General features: G+C 39.6%; 1 protein-coding gene across 4 annotated transcripts in view; it reads left to right on the plus strand.

Moving 5' to 3' along the window:
- UBE2F (ubiquitin conjugating enzyme E2 F (putative)) overlaps window positions 1–14,459 on the plus strand; it is an 83,177-nt gene that overhangs the window by 20,330 nt on the left and 48,388 nt on the right. For all 4 annotated transcript variants that reach the window (XM_072874516.1, XM_072874519.1, XM_072874518.1 and 1 more), the window contains 2 exons: window positions 2,792–2,859; window positions 9,186–9,256. In XM_072874516.1, coding sequence (XP_072730617.1) covers window positions 2,792–2,859; window positions 9,186–9,256 — 139 coding nt within the window. The remainder of the gene's footprint in view (window positions 1–2,791; window positions 2,860–9,185; window positions 9,257–14,459) is intronic.

Here is a 14,459-nt window from a genome sequence, read left to right on the forward strand (position 1 = left end):
CTTTTGGCAAACTCTCCTCCCTTGGAGCCATTCTCGAATGTTTCTTTTGGACAATTGTATTACAGTGAGGATTCATTAAATCTGAGGATTTTCTTTGACGTAAGGCACATGTAGATGCATCCATCAACAGGCATCTATTTCACATTAGCAGGGGTGGAATATGAAGAGCTGCGGCGCACTTTGCTCCAAGTCCACAAAATCAAGGAACTATTGAATTTAAGCCAAGGAAAATAACTTTCTGCTGCTGGACTTCCTGAGCAACCTTAACAGTATTGGTGTTTTTCCTTCACCTTGCTGTACTGGGAGCATCTCCCTGTGCAAACACACGTGGGTGTTTCATGTGAATGCTTATATTGGGAAGTGATAGCTTGATAAGTGCTTGTGAGCCAGAGGGCGCTGGGGAGGCCCGTGGAAGGCTGAGGTACATGGCTTGTGCTATAACAAACAGTGAATTCCTGTATGGTGTTGCTTGTTTGTTTTAGTACGATCACCGAAAGACCTATGTGTCTGATTCTTTTGAGCGTGGTTTTTATGAGGAACAGCATCATACATGGAAATCGTGAGGATTCATGAGAGTTGGTTAAAAAGCTGTTATAATGTGGTAGATGGTGGATAAAGCGCAGTTAGCTGTGTCCTGTAGGGTAGCTCGGTGGTGCTTGAGCTGTTTGAACTCCCAGGGGCATATTGGACTCTTTTCCTAATCATTCCTTCCTGGAACAGTCAGTGTCTTGCTTTGAGCATTTTGCACATTTGACAGGGAGCAGTTTCATCAAAAGGGTATTGGTATAACTCACCTTTTACATCTTATTCTTTAGAAATGGTTTGCTTTACTGATTTTTATCTCGGTGTATTTGAAAACAAGATATAAATGCTTTTATCTTGCTTTTTTCATAAAAATCGGTGCATGTGCATTTACTTTCTGGTAAAGCATAGCGTGCCTGAGAAGACTGCTTAATAAATCAAACACACTTCAAAATTGAATTGGAGTGGAAATGGAGAATGTATTTGAAAAGCATATGTTCTCGACAGGTTATTAAAGTGAGACTTGCAATGGCTAAGGCTTGCAGCTTTAGGCTGCACAGTTCAGTGTGGGGGCAGCTGTAAATGTTACTGTGTGGGGTGGGGAAGACCAGCCATGTTCTGTTTTCATACTCTGTGCCTATGCTGCTGTTGCAGTCCAAAATTTCTGATGCTGTTCATGTGTTGAACCTGTCAGTGGTCTACACAGGCTCCTGGGAGAAGCTGGGCCATGATGTGCTTCCCAGCAACTCTCTTGCTCTTCTGTAGGCACAGGTCTTTTGGAGTGGCACACTGGGTGTAGTGTGCAGTTGAGTCTCATCTTTGGCAGCATCAGCTTTTACTGGCTCACTTCCTTCTACACCTGAGGGTTTGTGTTATTTAACAGGTGATGCCCTCTCCTTTTCAGTCAGTCAGCTGATAAGAGATAGCAAAGAGGAGCAGGGTAGGAGTTGACCTCTCTCTTGTGATTATGGCAATTACAGTGTGGAAGCTACAGGCTTGTGCTGACAGTGGTGAGATTGTAGCATGCAGTGAAACCTGAGCGAGTGGATGTGGTGCATGGGTTGGTAGGAGAAAATAGAAGGTCGTGCTAGATCTGTGTAGGGACTGGGAAGGCAGCAGGTCCAGAAGACAGCATCCTGAAAGAGGATTTTGGTGACCTATAGTAGAGGAGCTATTTTTTTGTGGTTTGGAATAAGCTAGATAATAAGAAAACCCTTCTTAATCTTTCTGTAAACTATGGATTGCTTCACAGAAGTTTCCTTTGCAATGTTGGTTTAAAAAATATAAAAAAATAACTGTCATAAAATGATAACCAGCCTTCTTGACCTTCAAGCCTTCACTGTGGCTGTACTGTGTGATACAGAGAGCTAGAGTACTCAAGGTAGTTGGAACCCAAGCATTCCTCAGGTGTCCCAAACCCCCAGCGTGGGCTGGGTACCTGTCTGATTCCCTTTCTTAATGAAAAACTCAATAATGGCAATGCCAGACAGACACATTTCAGATCACTTGCAAGCATTTCAGCTTCCAAGCACAGCCATCTCAAGAGCTGCAGGCTAACTGCTATCCTATTATATTATCTCTGGTTAAATGCAGCTAGATATTTTCAGATTTCATGTTTTAAAATTTAGCCTTTTTAATAACTTGGTATTGAGTCTGAGGCTGACAGAGAGGCAGGCAGATTTTCCTAACTGATATATCATCCTAAGATAATTACAATAAAAGAGCAAGCTAGCTCTTTTATTGTAGTACACTCTGAAGCATGCTTTTGCACACAACTATTCATACTACTTATGATATGTGATTGCTAGCACAAGTCTGGGAAGATGTGCGAAATCCTGGAGCAGGATTTAGCATGCACTAGCAAGTGAAGTATGTATCCAGCTCATTCCAAGGGTCGGTGTTGTGGTACTGCATGCCATACGGCCGATGTGTGGCAGAATTTTGTTCATACAGACTTGAAAAGTTCAATCAAAGGTTCCTCTAGCTTGGTATTGCCTGGTACTCTGATCAGGAAGGTGTTTTTCTAGGATCACTCTGGGACTGTTGACTCTTCTGACTTAAATCGATTTCTGCTGTAAAGGTTTTGGGAGTAGGGGAAGACTGTGTTCACATTCTCTTTGGGCTAGGATGCAGCTAGTGTTATGGTGTAAATAGGTTAAGTATTTGATAACCCTATGCCGTTATTTTATCTTTGTAATGACAGACATTTTTGTATTATATGGCATATGTTATTTCCTCTTAACTATTTTTGTTGTTTTTTCTTTGCTAGATGAGGGCTATTACCAAGGTGGAAAGTTTCAGTTTGAAATTGAAGTTCCTGATGCCTACAATATGGTGGTGAGTATTTGTCATTAATCTCGTAGTTGTCACTTTAGATTTCCTTTCCAGGTAATAGGACTTCAGAGGGAACTTGGCATTGAGACCAAGAAAGGATCTTCTGTCTGTTATGAAAGTATCATGGGATTGTAGAAAAATCTTGGTTGCCTGGGATATTTGGAGTTCATCTAAACTCCTGCTCAAAGCTGGGGTAGTGTTAAAGTGGGGTTTGGTTGCTCAAGGCCTGGGACAGTTGACATTTCAAAATCGCTTAGGATGGAGATTCTGCCACCTCTCTGGGCCTCTGTTCCAATGTTTAATTACCTTTGTTGTGAACTTTTTTCCTATATCAGGTCAGAATTTCCCTTTTTGCAGCTTCTCCTTTGCCTCTTGCTTTATCACTGTGCACGTCTAAGAAGAGCCTGACTCCACCTACTCTATACCCTCCCATTAAGTAGCTGTAGACAGCAATAGGGTCCCCACCTTCAGCCTTCTCTTCTCCAGGCTGAACAAATCCAGGTCCCTCAACTCTCCTTGTACTGCATGTGCTCCGGTCTCATCACTGTCTTGGTGGCTGTCTGCTGGGCTTGCTCCAGTTTGTCAATATATCTGGTACTGGGGAGTCCAAAATGTGACACAATATTCCAGATACAGTGTCATGAGTCACAGGGAGTGGGAATAATCATTTCTCTGGCTATTCTTTTGCGGTCCAGTGTTTGTAACCGAGCAGCCTTGAGGCTTTTACTGCCTCAATGGTTTTATTCCTTAAAGAAAAAATAAGTATTTGCAACTGTCTGGCAGAGGCTGCTCAGAAGCGCAGATGAGTCGGACCTGAGAGTTTCCCTTCTGGTTGAAGTTCCATTATCGTCTCTTCTCTCCTGTTAATTATTCTTGAGACCTGCGCTTAATGATTATTCTCACGAAAAAATGATATATCCAAGAGAAAGAACAAAATAGGTGAACAGAAAGGAGAAGTTGTTTTCTTTTTGTTTCTCTGGGGCCTTCAAACAGGTGCTTATAGTTCTGAAATCGGATGTAGGTGCTTAATCCCTTTAGAGAGCATGCAGTGGAGGACATGGAGAGCACAGATATGGTGAGAAGTGGCCTCCTTTAGCACACTCCACCAGTTTTACCAGTTATATCATTAAAAAATAACAATTTCAATGGTTATTAAGCAAACAGCTTTCCAGAGGACCTACAAATGATTGTGGTATCTATTGTAGATAAATAGGAAGCTCCAGACAACTTGGCCTTTTCAGGCATGAGAAATACTGGTGGTATTGTACTTTACTAAAATTGCAGAACCTTGCAAGGGAGGGAAGATGCAATTACAATAAAAATAACTTCAGACATTGTTTTCAAAGTTTAGCTGTCAAAAGAACAAGATTGACTCCAAAAAGTGGAAAACAGTTGGGGCACACGTCTGGTTCTCAAGGATGACGCCTGCCATTCTGTGTTCTGATAGTTTGATATGTAAGGAAACTAGAATCATTTGAGCTTTGAGTTGCAATATGTGTGTTTAAGTATATGAATTGCAGGAAGAAGGAAGCCTCTCTTTTTTTTTTGTTTGTATAGTTTTGATAATTTTGCTTGCTTTTGTAACTTTTTTTCCCCATCCTTCTGCTTTATGTTTTCTTACTTTTGGTGTTGATAGTTCAGAGCTCTTCTTTCAGGGAGGCTGAAGAATGTGTAGGGGAGGATACTAGAGAAATGTGTCCAGGAAAACCTTTGGCTTTTGTATTCAGATGTACCAAGCCAGAATTCAGCATCATGTATGTGTAGTAGTTGCAGTCACAGCATCGTTTATATACACGTATGAAGGAGGTGCGGTGGTCTGGAATGTAATAGCTTGAATTCCCAGACTGAACTTGGAGAATGGAGCATTAACACTACTAGTAGGGTAGAGAGGTTATGTTTCTGAAAGCAGAGGAGTTGGGTTCACATTCCAGAAGATGCCTTCACAAGTTTCCTAATATTCCTTTATTTATAGTCTATGAATACATGGGACATGCTCTATGTCTTATAAGAAGTTCATGCTTGTAGAGGACCATAGCACTTCTAAAAGAGCTTTGAATTTTCCTCCTTCTTTTTTTGATAGTTGTGCTCTCCTTTCATAGTAATATTGGTCAAGGATTATCTGCTCAGGCTATTTTTTTTTTTAAGTGTTTAGGATCCTGGCTGTCTATTGATATACTTCTATCTAAAACACCTACATGTACTAATAGTGTTTGCAGTTGTATGGTTTTGGTTGTGTTTTTTTTTTAAATTCCCCTCTAACCTCACTGAAGAATTTCATACTGTAATACAGGCCACTTTTACTAGCTTGTGTAAGGTTACGCACACACTATAAAGACAAAGGTGGTCGTTTAAGGTTGACTACATCCTTGTTGTAACTTGAATAAATTGTGCCATTACATACCTGAGAAACATGGCCTTCAGTATAAAGGGGGAAACCCTGTCATGTTCTCTGCTGTCTAATTTTTTAGTCATCTTCAGTAATAGCCGTTTAACTACTGAGGCAATGCTGGGCACAGAGGAATGTACACAATAGGTACTCATTTTAATTTCTTAACTTTTTGTGTTTAAGGTATTCACCTAAACAACACTGCTGCAGGAAAGTATTTCCTATGTGTTAACAGGAGAGCTGAATGTTAATTTTGATCTGGGGTTTTTTGATTCTCAATTGCTATAATTAAAAAATCTTCTGGTTTGTTACAGTTCCCTACTCAGCACTGGCAGAAAATCTACAGAAAATGTTAATTACGTATTTTTAAATTCTGAGCGCCTCTCACTCAACACAAAAGTAAAAAGTTTGCCTTTGTGCAATTTAGAAAAAAATGCAGTGGGTTGAATGTTGGGTTATGGTCAGGTTATTAACAAAAATGTGTATGTATGTTTAAAAGCAGATGTTCTTTTTTTTCTGTAGGCTAAAAAGATTAGTTAGAAAATGGATTCAGGCTCTGGGGCAGGGCTATAATGACTTGCCAGTCTTGTCTGGTATTTTTACTCCCAACACAAACATGCCTTGAGGTGCAATTGATGAAATAATGGGTGCTAAAAGAGTAGGGACCTGGTGCTTTAAGGAATGGAACGTGATTAATAGTACAGGTTTGGTTTAATGTTCACATAAAACTAAACTGTCTGCCACTGCAAGCCAGGCCTTGTTTGCAGCTCCCGTGGTTCTGACGTATTGTGTTGGAGTAGACAGTCTTAGGGACTCTCCGGTTTAGCAAGGTTTTTATGACGTGAGGTGCCTTAGGCAGTGGTCAAAAGCCAGGAATTTAACAGCAGAGCTGCTAATCTTGGTCCTTTTTCTGGCCAATATGTTAGTTGTGGAAACAGCAGACAATTGAAAGGGGTTTGTTTCCCAAAGGATCAGATGTCACAATTAAGGGGCTTCCATCTACCTCTTTGGTGACCCTACTTTATGCAGGTCTTGGGTTGGAACTGATGAAATGGGAACTGGGCTCATGCTCAGTCATGCCTCCGTCCAGAAATTTTGAGGTGGTGCAAGGAAGCCCGGGAACCTGAAGTGCATGCCTTGGGCAATTCTTGTGTCAAGGCCTGCTCCTGCTGTAAGGCAATATCTCTTTGAATTGTTGAGCTGTGTAATACACTCCTTCAAAAGCACAGGGCAGCATGGTTTCATTTTCCTCAACTCGTTTCTTTGTACTATGTGCTTAGCTGTGTTTGGTGTTAAGTTTCAGCTAATCTCAGGAAACTTGTCAAGAACTGGTAGGGAATAGTGACTGGCAAGAAATATCTTAGGGCTGCGTTGTAGCTTGGTCTCTGGAATCCACATTCCTGTTAATGCCTCTTTGGGAATTCTGTTTTGTAGAAACTATAAAGAAAAAACCTGTAGTTGCAGGGCAATTCACAAGAATGCTTTGGGACTATCTAGAGCCTAGAGAAAACATTTCAAACAACATCGATCCCGAATTTCTGCTGGGAACCCATCCCTTCTCTAGGGAAAAGGTTGTGAAGTGAAAAACTACAGTTACAGGACAGATAAAACATATCTGTATTAGTACAGCTGCCACGTTAGGGCGATTGGCTTGCCAAATTGATGAATATCTGAAACTGTTAATTAAGTTCATTTATTGATTAGCACTTTATATCCAATCTCTCATTTAGTGAGAATAATGGAGGGGAGAGATTATTTGCTGTATTTTTTTAAAGAAATGAGACAAACTTGATGTGAAGCTTGTTCTGCAAAACTTGTTCTACCAAAACTGAAGTCAGGCTATGTGTGGTTCTCAAATGCTTGCAACGCTTTCTTGTACCATCTGTACATGTTCACCGATATGTTGAAGTAGATTGAGAATGGACGTGAAAGTCAGACAGTTTCCATTATCAAAACTAATGAGAGATCCTAAAAGATAAGTGGCTGCTTAGAAAAGAAGAAAATCAGTCTGTTTGCTGTTGTGACCCCCCAGTTGAGGTTGGATCTACCTGCACAGTTTTCAGTATCTGAGGTGAAGGATGAGGTTGAGCAATGGAGTAAATGGATTTTGTAAGCTTTGTTGTGCAAAGTGTTGCATGTATGACCTGGAGAAACTCAAGTGAAACATCGTTTTGAGGAAATCTTGTGTGGATTTGTTGATCTAAGGAAGACTCCAAGTTTATTCCAAGTCATCTTTAAGTTTTTTGTCTGAAGATAAATTTTGTGATAGTGCTGCAGTTGTCCTGTCTATCTAACAGAGGAGGAAGAAGGGAGAAAGAAAACCTTTGTCTTACTGTCAGGAGTGAGTTTGTCCAATTTTTAGTGATAAAAACAACTTTGAAAGGATAAAGGAATTCTTTTGTTTCCACGATACAAAAAATGAGACACCAGTTAATTCACTCTGATTGTTAGGATTTAGGGATTTTTTTTTAAAGATTTAGTTTGTATAAAGCTACTTTTTTTTCTACTCATCAATACATGCCCTGTTTGAAGGTGCATATGGTAGAAATTTACTCTATCTTGATCTACGGGCATGGAATAAATACTGCTGCTTTCCCTTTCTTGAGAACTAGACATAATCTTTCAAAACAATGTGAAGGTGTAGCTAATGAAAAGCTGAGATGTTAGAAAACTTCTTAGAAGAACATTTGTTTTGAAGGTAAAAAGTTTGAGACTGTTTTCTGCATGCCACTTAATTCTCTATAATGCTGTGATCCAGCACTGGGACAGTCAATGTCCCTTGAGTTATTGGACAAATGTGAAATAAGAGTGGAGAAAAGTCAATGTCTATATTATAAATTGCAGATGTGTTGTGGTGATAGGTGTTTCTGCTTTTAGTGCTGGACAGGTATATTATTGGTAGTTCAGTACCATGCATATTTTCTTATCTCTTCTCCAAGGAGTCTTAGTTAAAAAAATATTTTACTAAAAAGATAATTGGGAAGTTGAGAACAAAGTGATGAGACAAAACACATCACGCTGCTATGCAAATACAGCTGTTGGAGCTATTTTGTCTCTTGACTGAAGACTTCATGGGAAGCAGTGGAGGAAAATAGCTCCACATCTATAATACGTGACTTAATTGAAGTTATGAAAGGTACTGATCTGTGCTGATGTATTCCAGTACACTTACTATAAGAAATAATCTGCTTGATTGAAAGCTGCAAATTGTAATTTGGAGAGCATGGATGGAACAACGTGCTGTTGCTAAGCTACCGGAATTTTTATGACCCGCTCTTTATTTACTTCACAAAACTAGAGCAAATGAGGCTGTATTTTAAGAATCTGTATTTCAAAACCCACTATGGAATTCAGAAATCTGGTGATCTTGCCTGAAAATAAGTTTGGTGGCTTTTTATGTTAGTGTCTTAAGTTCGGATATGACGTGCATTTTTGATGCTTCTTGTAATACTTCCTATTCAATTGTGAACAGGAAGGTCTGCTTTTAAAAGAAGCTGTTCTTTTGATGTAGTTGTTATCATTGCATCCTCTGCAGGTTTTTAACAAACCCCTGACTTAGATAAGCCTTGGGGGAAAACACTTAGTAGTTTTCTGTTTTAAATTGTTGTCTTACTGGTTGAGTGTTAAGAAACGGAATGACATGGAATGTTTTCTTTCCCCTGAAGTAGACAGGAGAAGAGAGTAAATTTTCTTGGCTTTCTTTAAAGTTATATTTTTCTAAGAAAAAGCCTAATACCACTCCAGCTTTTGTAAAGAGTTGAGAGAAACTAAAAGGGCGGAGAAAGCTGGTGTAACTGCTGTAGGTTATATTATCAGGGTCTTTAACGTACAAACATAGGCTGTGAATGTCAAATATATTTGCCTTTTTCAGTTCTGTGATGTGTAATGATGATAAAGTTTTATTTTAAAGGATAACATCGTAACTTGTTTTCTCTCCTGGCAGCCTCCAAAGGTAAAATGCTTGACAAGAATCTGGCATCCGAACATTACAGAGACGGGAGAAATCTGCCTAAGGTAGCAACAGCATTCTGGTTTTTTTACCTTGGAGATTTTTCTGTGTAGTAAAACATTGCATGTGATTTTCATGCCAGTATTTTTTCAACAGATTCTGCAAATCAGTGGCATGTGACCCTTAGGAACTTAGAAATCTACCAGAAGTATTGTTATTGCAGTGTGTTACAGACCATGTAGAGCCCGGCTCTTCAGGTTCAGACTTAGTTTTGTTCTACTTAGGGTAAAAATGTAAACTCCAACCTGAACAAAACTTACTTGTGGTTTGTTTTTTTTTCCTCCCTCCATAGATGAATAGTCCTCAGGCCCTGAGAGGGCTTAAGGCTTTACTTGTTTAATGCCTGAATGTGTTAAGTGCTTGAAAACCATTTATATTTCAAAAAGGAAGGAAAAAGTGTTCCTTAAACTTTGAGAGTAACTATTCTATATTTGCCATTTGTTTATTTTAACATTTAATATCCACTATAAGACACATATGCCAGTTATAACAAAACAGAGTTGGGGGAGTGTAAGTCAAAATACAAAGCCCAAAAGCTTTATTTCACCAAAGTGAGAGGCTTATGTTGCTGGGTGGTTTTGCTTGATAGTAAATGTTTCCTCTTCAAAATCAGTTTCTGAAAATTTGTAATGTCAGTGTTTCATCATGAGAGTTTTAAAGCAATTTTTTACTTTTACCAGAAACTAAATTAACAGCATGAGTACCTGATGGTGAAATTGGCCAGAAGCCAAACATAAACAGAACTGAGAAGCATGGCTGTCATTTTTCAAGTTAATGGAAGATAAAAGAAAAAGTAGATGAAGCAGAAGCAATGAATATAAGTGAGGTTGAAAGCTGTTCTGAAAATCCAAAACAGTTTCCACCATGTGCAGCAAATTGGTGCCTAAAAAAAAAAACCCTACATTCTTCCTCTAGATTTAAAAATCATTTTAATGCTGTGTTCAAGGTCCTGGTGAGAATGAATTTTTTACAGGATAATCTGACACACTTCATAGGCAGGTCAGGCTCATCAGCTGATAACAGCTGAAGAGCTGATATCAGTGCTTTTAGCCACAGTGGTCTGCTCCATGATTCTGAGAAGCTCATATCATCAAAGAGTGATAGAAACCAGCCTGGGGAGGCTGTAGTATGTTCTGGTGCTTGATAGTGCCAGACTGCAGCAGGAGTCCGGGCAGTGAGGGCTAGCGTCTATAGGCTTTAGCTTGCTTTGGGATTGGAGGATTTAAAAGCAGTGGAAAAACATACTAAATATTCTGAGACTACCTAAAAATCTGGTTGTCTGCAGTTATTTGGAGCTGTATGCTGGTGATACAGGAAGGTTGTTTTAGCAAATACGTATTGCTACTTTTCGCAAATTTTCCAGCCTTGTAGTCTTTCTCAGTGCCTCCTAGGACTGTTGCATTTTACACAGCTGAACCTGTCACTTGACAGTAGGGAGACTGATTTAAGGATCATGTTTTTATAGTTTATATTCCACCAGAGTTCTTGTGGCTTAGTCACTGAAGAAAGCTTAGACACTTTGAGTCAAACAGTGTTAAGTAAAGGAATGAATAAGTGAGCTGTTTGGAACCAGGGAACAAGAAATACTAGACACCAAGCAATAGCTAAAAGTTTAAGCTCTGACTACAGTGCTACATCTTTTGAAGTTAAATAAAGCCTCCTCATGTTCTTGAGGATATTTCACTGTTTCTTGTCTTTAAGTGGTTTTAATTATGAAAGATGAATGTGGTGTTGGAACATCATCTACTTAATGAATTCATTTTTTCAGCATCTGCACTGAAACAACATCAGCTTTATTTGATTGTCAGATACTTTAACATATCAAACCTTTGAAATGTCTTACCATTTAGATGGAAAAACTAAACTAAGTTAGATTGCTTTATGCCTGTTATAGTGGTGAATGCACTCTATATATAGTACCTGCAATCAACTTACACAAGAGTCTTTACATTAAAATAGCTTCAGTTATTTTTAAAAGCAAAAAAAAATTCCTTATCAGTTTTTTCCCCAGCTGTCTTTTACATACCTCACACTATGGTATGTGTTGGTTTGATAATCATCCCTGAATTAAAACGTACCAAATGATTAAACTTGTGGTCAAGTGTAATAGTTTTGGGCAGGAAAAGTGTTGTTTCTCTACGCTTTATGGATTGCAGTTACTCTGGACCATATTAATAATGGGCTATATTAATTAGGTCTGGACCGTACTTGTGGATATTGCCTCCACTGCACATGTGGATAGAAAACATCAAGATACCTAGAAAGGTTATGCTTGCTTACTACATACACCAGTTGACTGCTTTCTTGACAATGCATAATGCATGTCACTGACTATTCCCCCCCCCACCCCATTGATGTGATCTCTGCCTGAGGTGTATTTTCCTCTGTGACTGCATAAGCTTTTAGAATACTTTAATCACTCAAATTTTGCTGCTTTTCTGGTGGTGAGGTGGTCAGTGTTGTTGGATGTGTCTTTTTCGGCAATAGGTGTTGCTAAGGTTTGGTCGCTTCATGATGCAATATTAAAGGGTGCTGAATGGAGAAGTGTTTGAAGACTGATTAATTGTATCATCTAGTATAGCTCAGTGTTGTAATTTCTCCAGTTATACAAGCTGATTATGTTGATTGCTTGTTTCTGTTCCCCAGTGCTGTTCCCAGTCTCCTCAGGTGTGCCAATGTGGAAACACAAAGCTCTTTAGAAAGACTTTCTACACCAATTGCTCTGCTCATCCAGTCTAAAGCATGGCCTCCAGAATGGTTGTACTGGTGGTGCTGGGTTGAGCAGGGAGGTGGGCAGTGGGACGTGAGCAAGGGAATAACCTCTATAATGTGTCCCTGCCAGCGGAGGGTTTCTGAAGTTGATTTACAGCTTTTTAGTTCAAACCTACCTTGAATGGTACTTTCTGTCGGCAAAAGGAAGGCAAAAGTTTTGTTGGAACTGACATTTTGTGTTGATAAATGTGTTCATCTGAGATCTTTACACAAAGCAGATTTTTTCCTGGACCGATCTCCACATTACAGTAATTTTTAGTCAGTTAAGCTGTAAATCGTGCCAGCTGGCATTTCAGAAAGTTTTAAGCTTGCTAGAGCCATGCAGTTCCCAGTTCAGTAGGTGTTTTTGCAAGATCTCTTTAGGATACTGTGTATTTAAAAAGAAAAAAATTTTCTCAAAGCTTTTCTCCATGCAGGAATTACTCACAGAATGAGAAGATATTTGTGGAAATGAAAGCTAAGCAGCTGGCTGGTCACATCAGTGGCTGTTTTGGTTACTACAGCTTCAAAAATAGTGATTTTGCAGTCTTCCCATAGGAACCTAGATATAAGGATTTGAAATCATGTTCTGGGAGGTCTCCTCAGATACAAACACCAGATGTTAAGGTGCAGTTATCAGTTCCAGTCCCTCCATGACTGAGGACACACTTGGCTTTTCTCAGACCCTACTACAGCTGAAGAAAAAGCAAATGGAAATAGTGTTTTACTGTCCTTCCCCATTCCTGGTGAAGTTCCCCACCTGACAAACTCCTGCTTGTGCCACAGTGCTCCCTCTCCTTACAGCCCTACCGCTTCTTCCCCAAGGCATGCACCCACTCACCAGCTTTAGTAATCCGAACTGCTGCAGTAATTGTACAGTTGGTTTACCCCTCTCTTTGCTTTCGCAAATTCATTCTCAAGCATCACAAGGGAAGCTTCTGAATGTTTATTCAATCTAAATAATGCTAGGTGAGTTTTCTGGCATCCCTGTATGAGACAGCGAAGTCCTGGCAATTTTAGAATAGTCACTTGAAATAAACAGGTTTTCCTGCCCATCAGGTGTCCTGAAACCCTGGGAGAACAGGTAGCTTTTGTGGTGTATCTGGCCACTTGTCAAAAGCAGCCTCTTGAAGCATTGAGTGGGCGAGAAACTCTGCTGGTTGTACCATTTGAGAACTTCCTAGTAGCCCAGTTCCTCTGTGGCAGCAGGACCCCGTGGATGACAGGTCTTTGAACAGAAGCTACATGCAGATGCTTGTTCATCCACTAAACTAGTTCATGATGTATTTTGTGTATTTCTACTCATTTAGGTGTTCATTCTGCTGTTTGTGTGTATGATGCTCTGAGAGCAGATCACCATTCAGACCTCCCAACTGTCTGGCAGTTGTATCTAGGTCATCCCAGTGGGGAGCACGAGATGCGGTTTCTCTAGACACCCTGTGCTGGGAAAAGGTTTTGATTAGGGGCCTAATGATCATTCCCGATCTGTAGGAATAAAGAGGATGCTGCTCTATAATTCCTCTAAAAAGGAATTATATCAGCAAATTAGAAACATGAGGCAAAGGTACATTTATCTATCTTCATTGCTTTTCTGCCAGAGCTCTATGAGGGGCATGAGTGTCTTCTCTCAAGTCCTGGCTGCTGATGTCCACAGCTGGAGATATGCTGAGAGAGAGCTCTGAGGCTTTGGGAAGCTGGAAGGGTATTAACAAGGCTTAGTTGATACGCTCAGGCACTTTGAGCTCTATCAGTGGATATGTTTGTGCTTTTTTGTGTGTGTGTTAACTTACTCTTCACTCTTAAGTTCACAGTGAGCTATATGAAGAGGTAAAGGGGAGTATTGTAGCAAAATTTTATGAGGAGCAGACAAAGCAAGCTAAAAAGTCCATTATTTGCTCAAAACCTGAAAATCCTGGCTCTTGCCTGTTCAGTAGCATTTTTGCTTTTACTTTTGTAATATGAACAAAAATCGCAGCCACAAGATGCTATTTTTAATGTTCTTGAAATTAGTTTTGATCTGCACTAGTGGTAATGGCATATTTTAATCTATCTAAAGGCACAGAAATGAGATTAGCAGCACAGTTAAGATGGAATAGTCTTGTCCAGTATCATCATCCTGTTCCTAGGCTCTCTACATTGAACAAGGAGTAATGCTAGTCGTAGTGTATTTCCTTGGATTAAACACTCAGCGCATTCAGTAAATAACTATATGGGTAGCCTGTATGGTCTGGTATCTGCTGTAATTTAAAAATTACTTAATACATGTCATCCTGAAAGCTGGTAAAACCTAATAGTTTAAGACTGTTTCACTTTAACCCTGTCATTTCAGTAGTAGAAGCTGCTGGTGGTGATGAGTTTTTGTACTTTGCTGTATAAATTCTCAGGTTTAGATTACTTCTCAGCAAGGGAAGATGCAATTGTGAAATGATGCTTCAAGGAGTTTTCCAGACTTTCTCA

The sequence above is a fragment of the Ciconia boyciana genome, chromosome 10 (assembly GCF_034638445.1).
Source record: "Ciconia boyciana chromosome 10, ASM3463844v1, whole genome shotgun sequence".
Taxonomy (NCBI): domain Eukaryota; kingdom Metazoa; phylum Chordata; class Aves; order Ciconiiformes; family Ciconiidae; genus Ciconia; species Ciconia boyciana.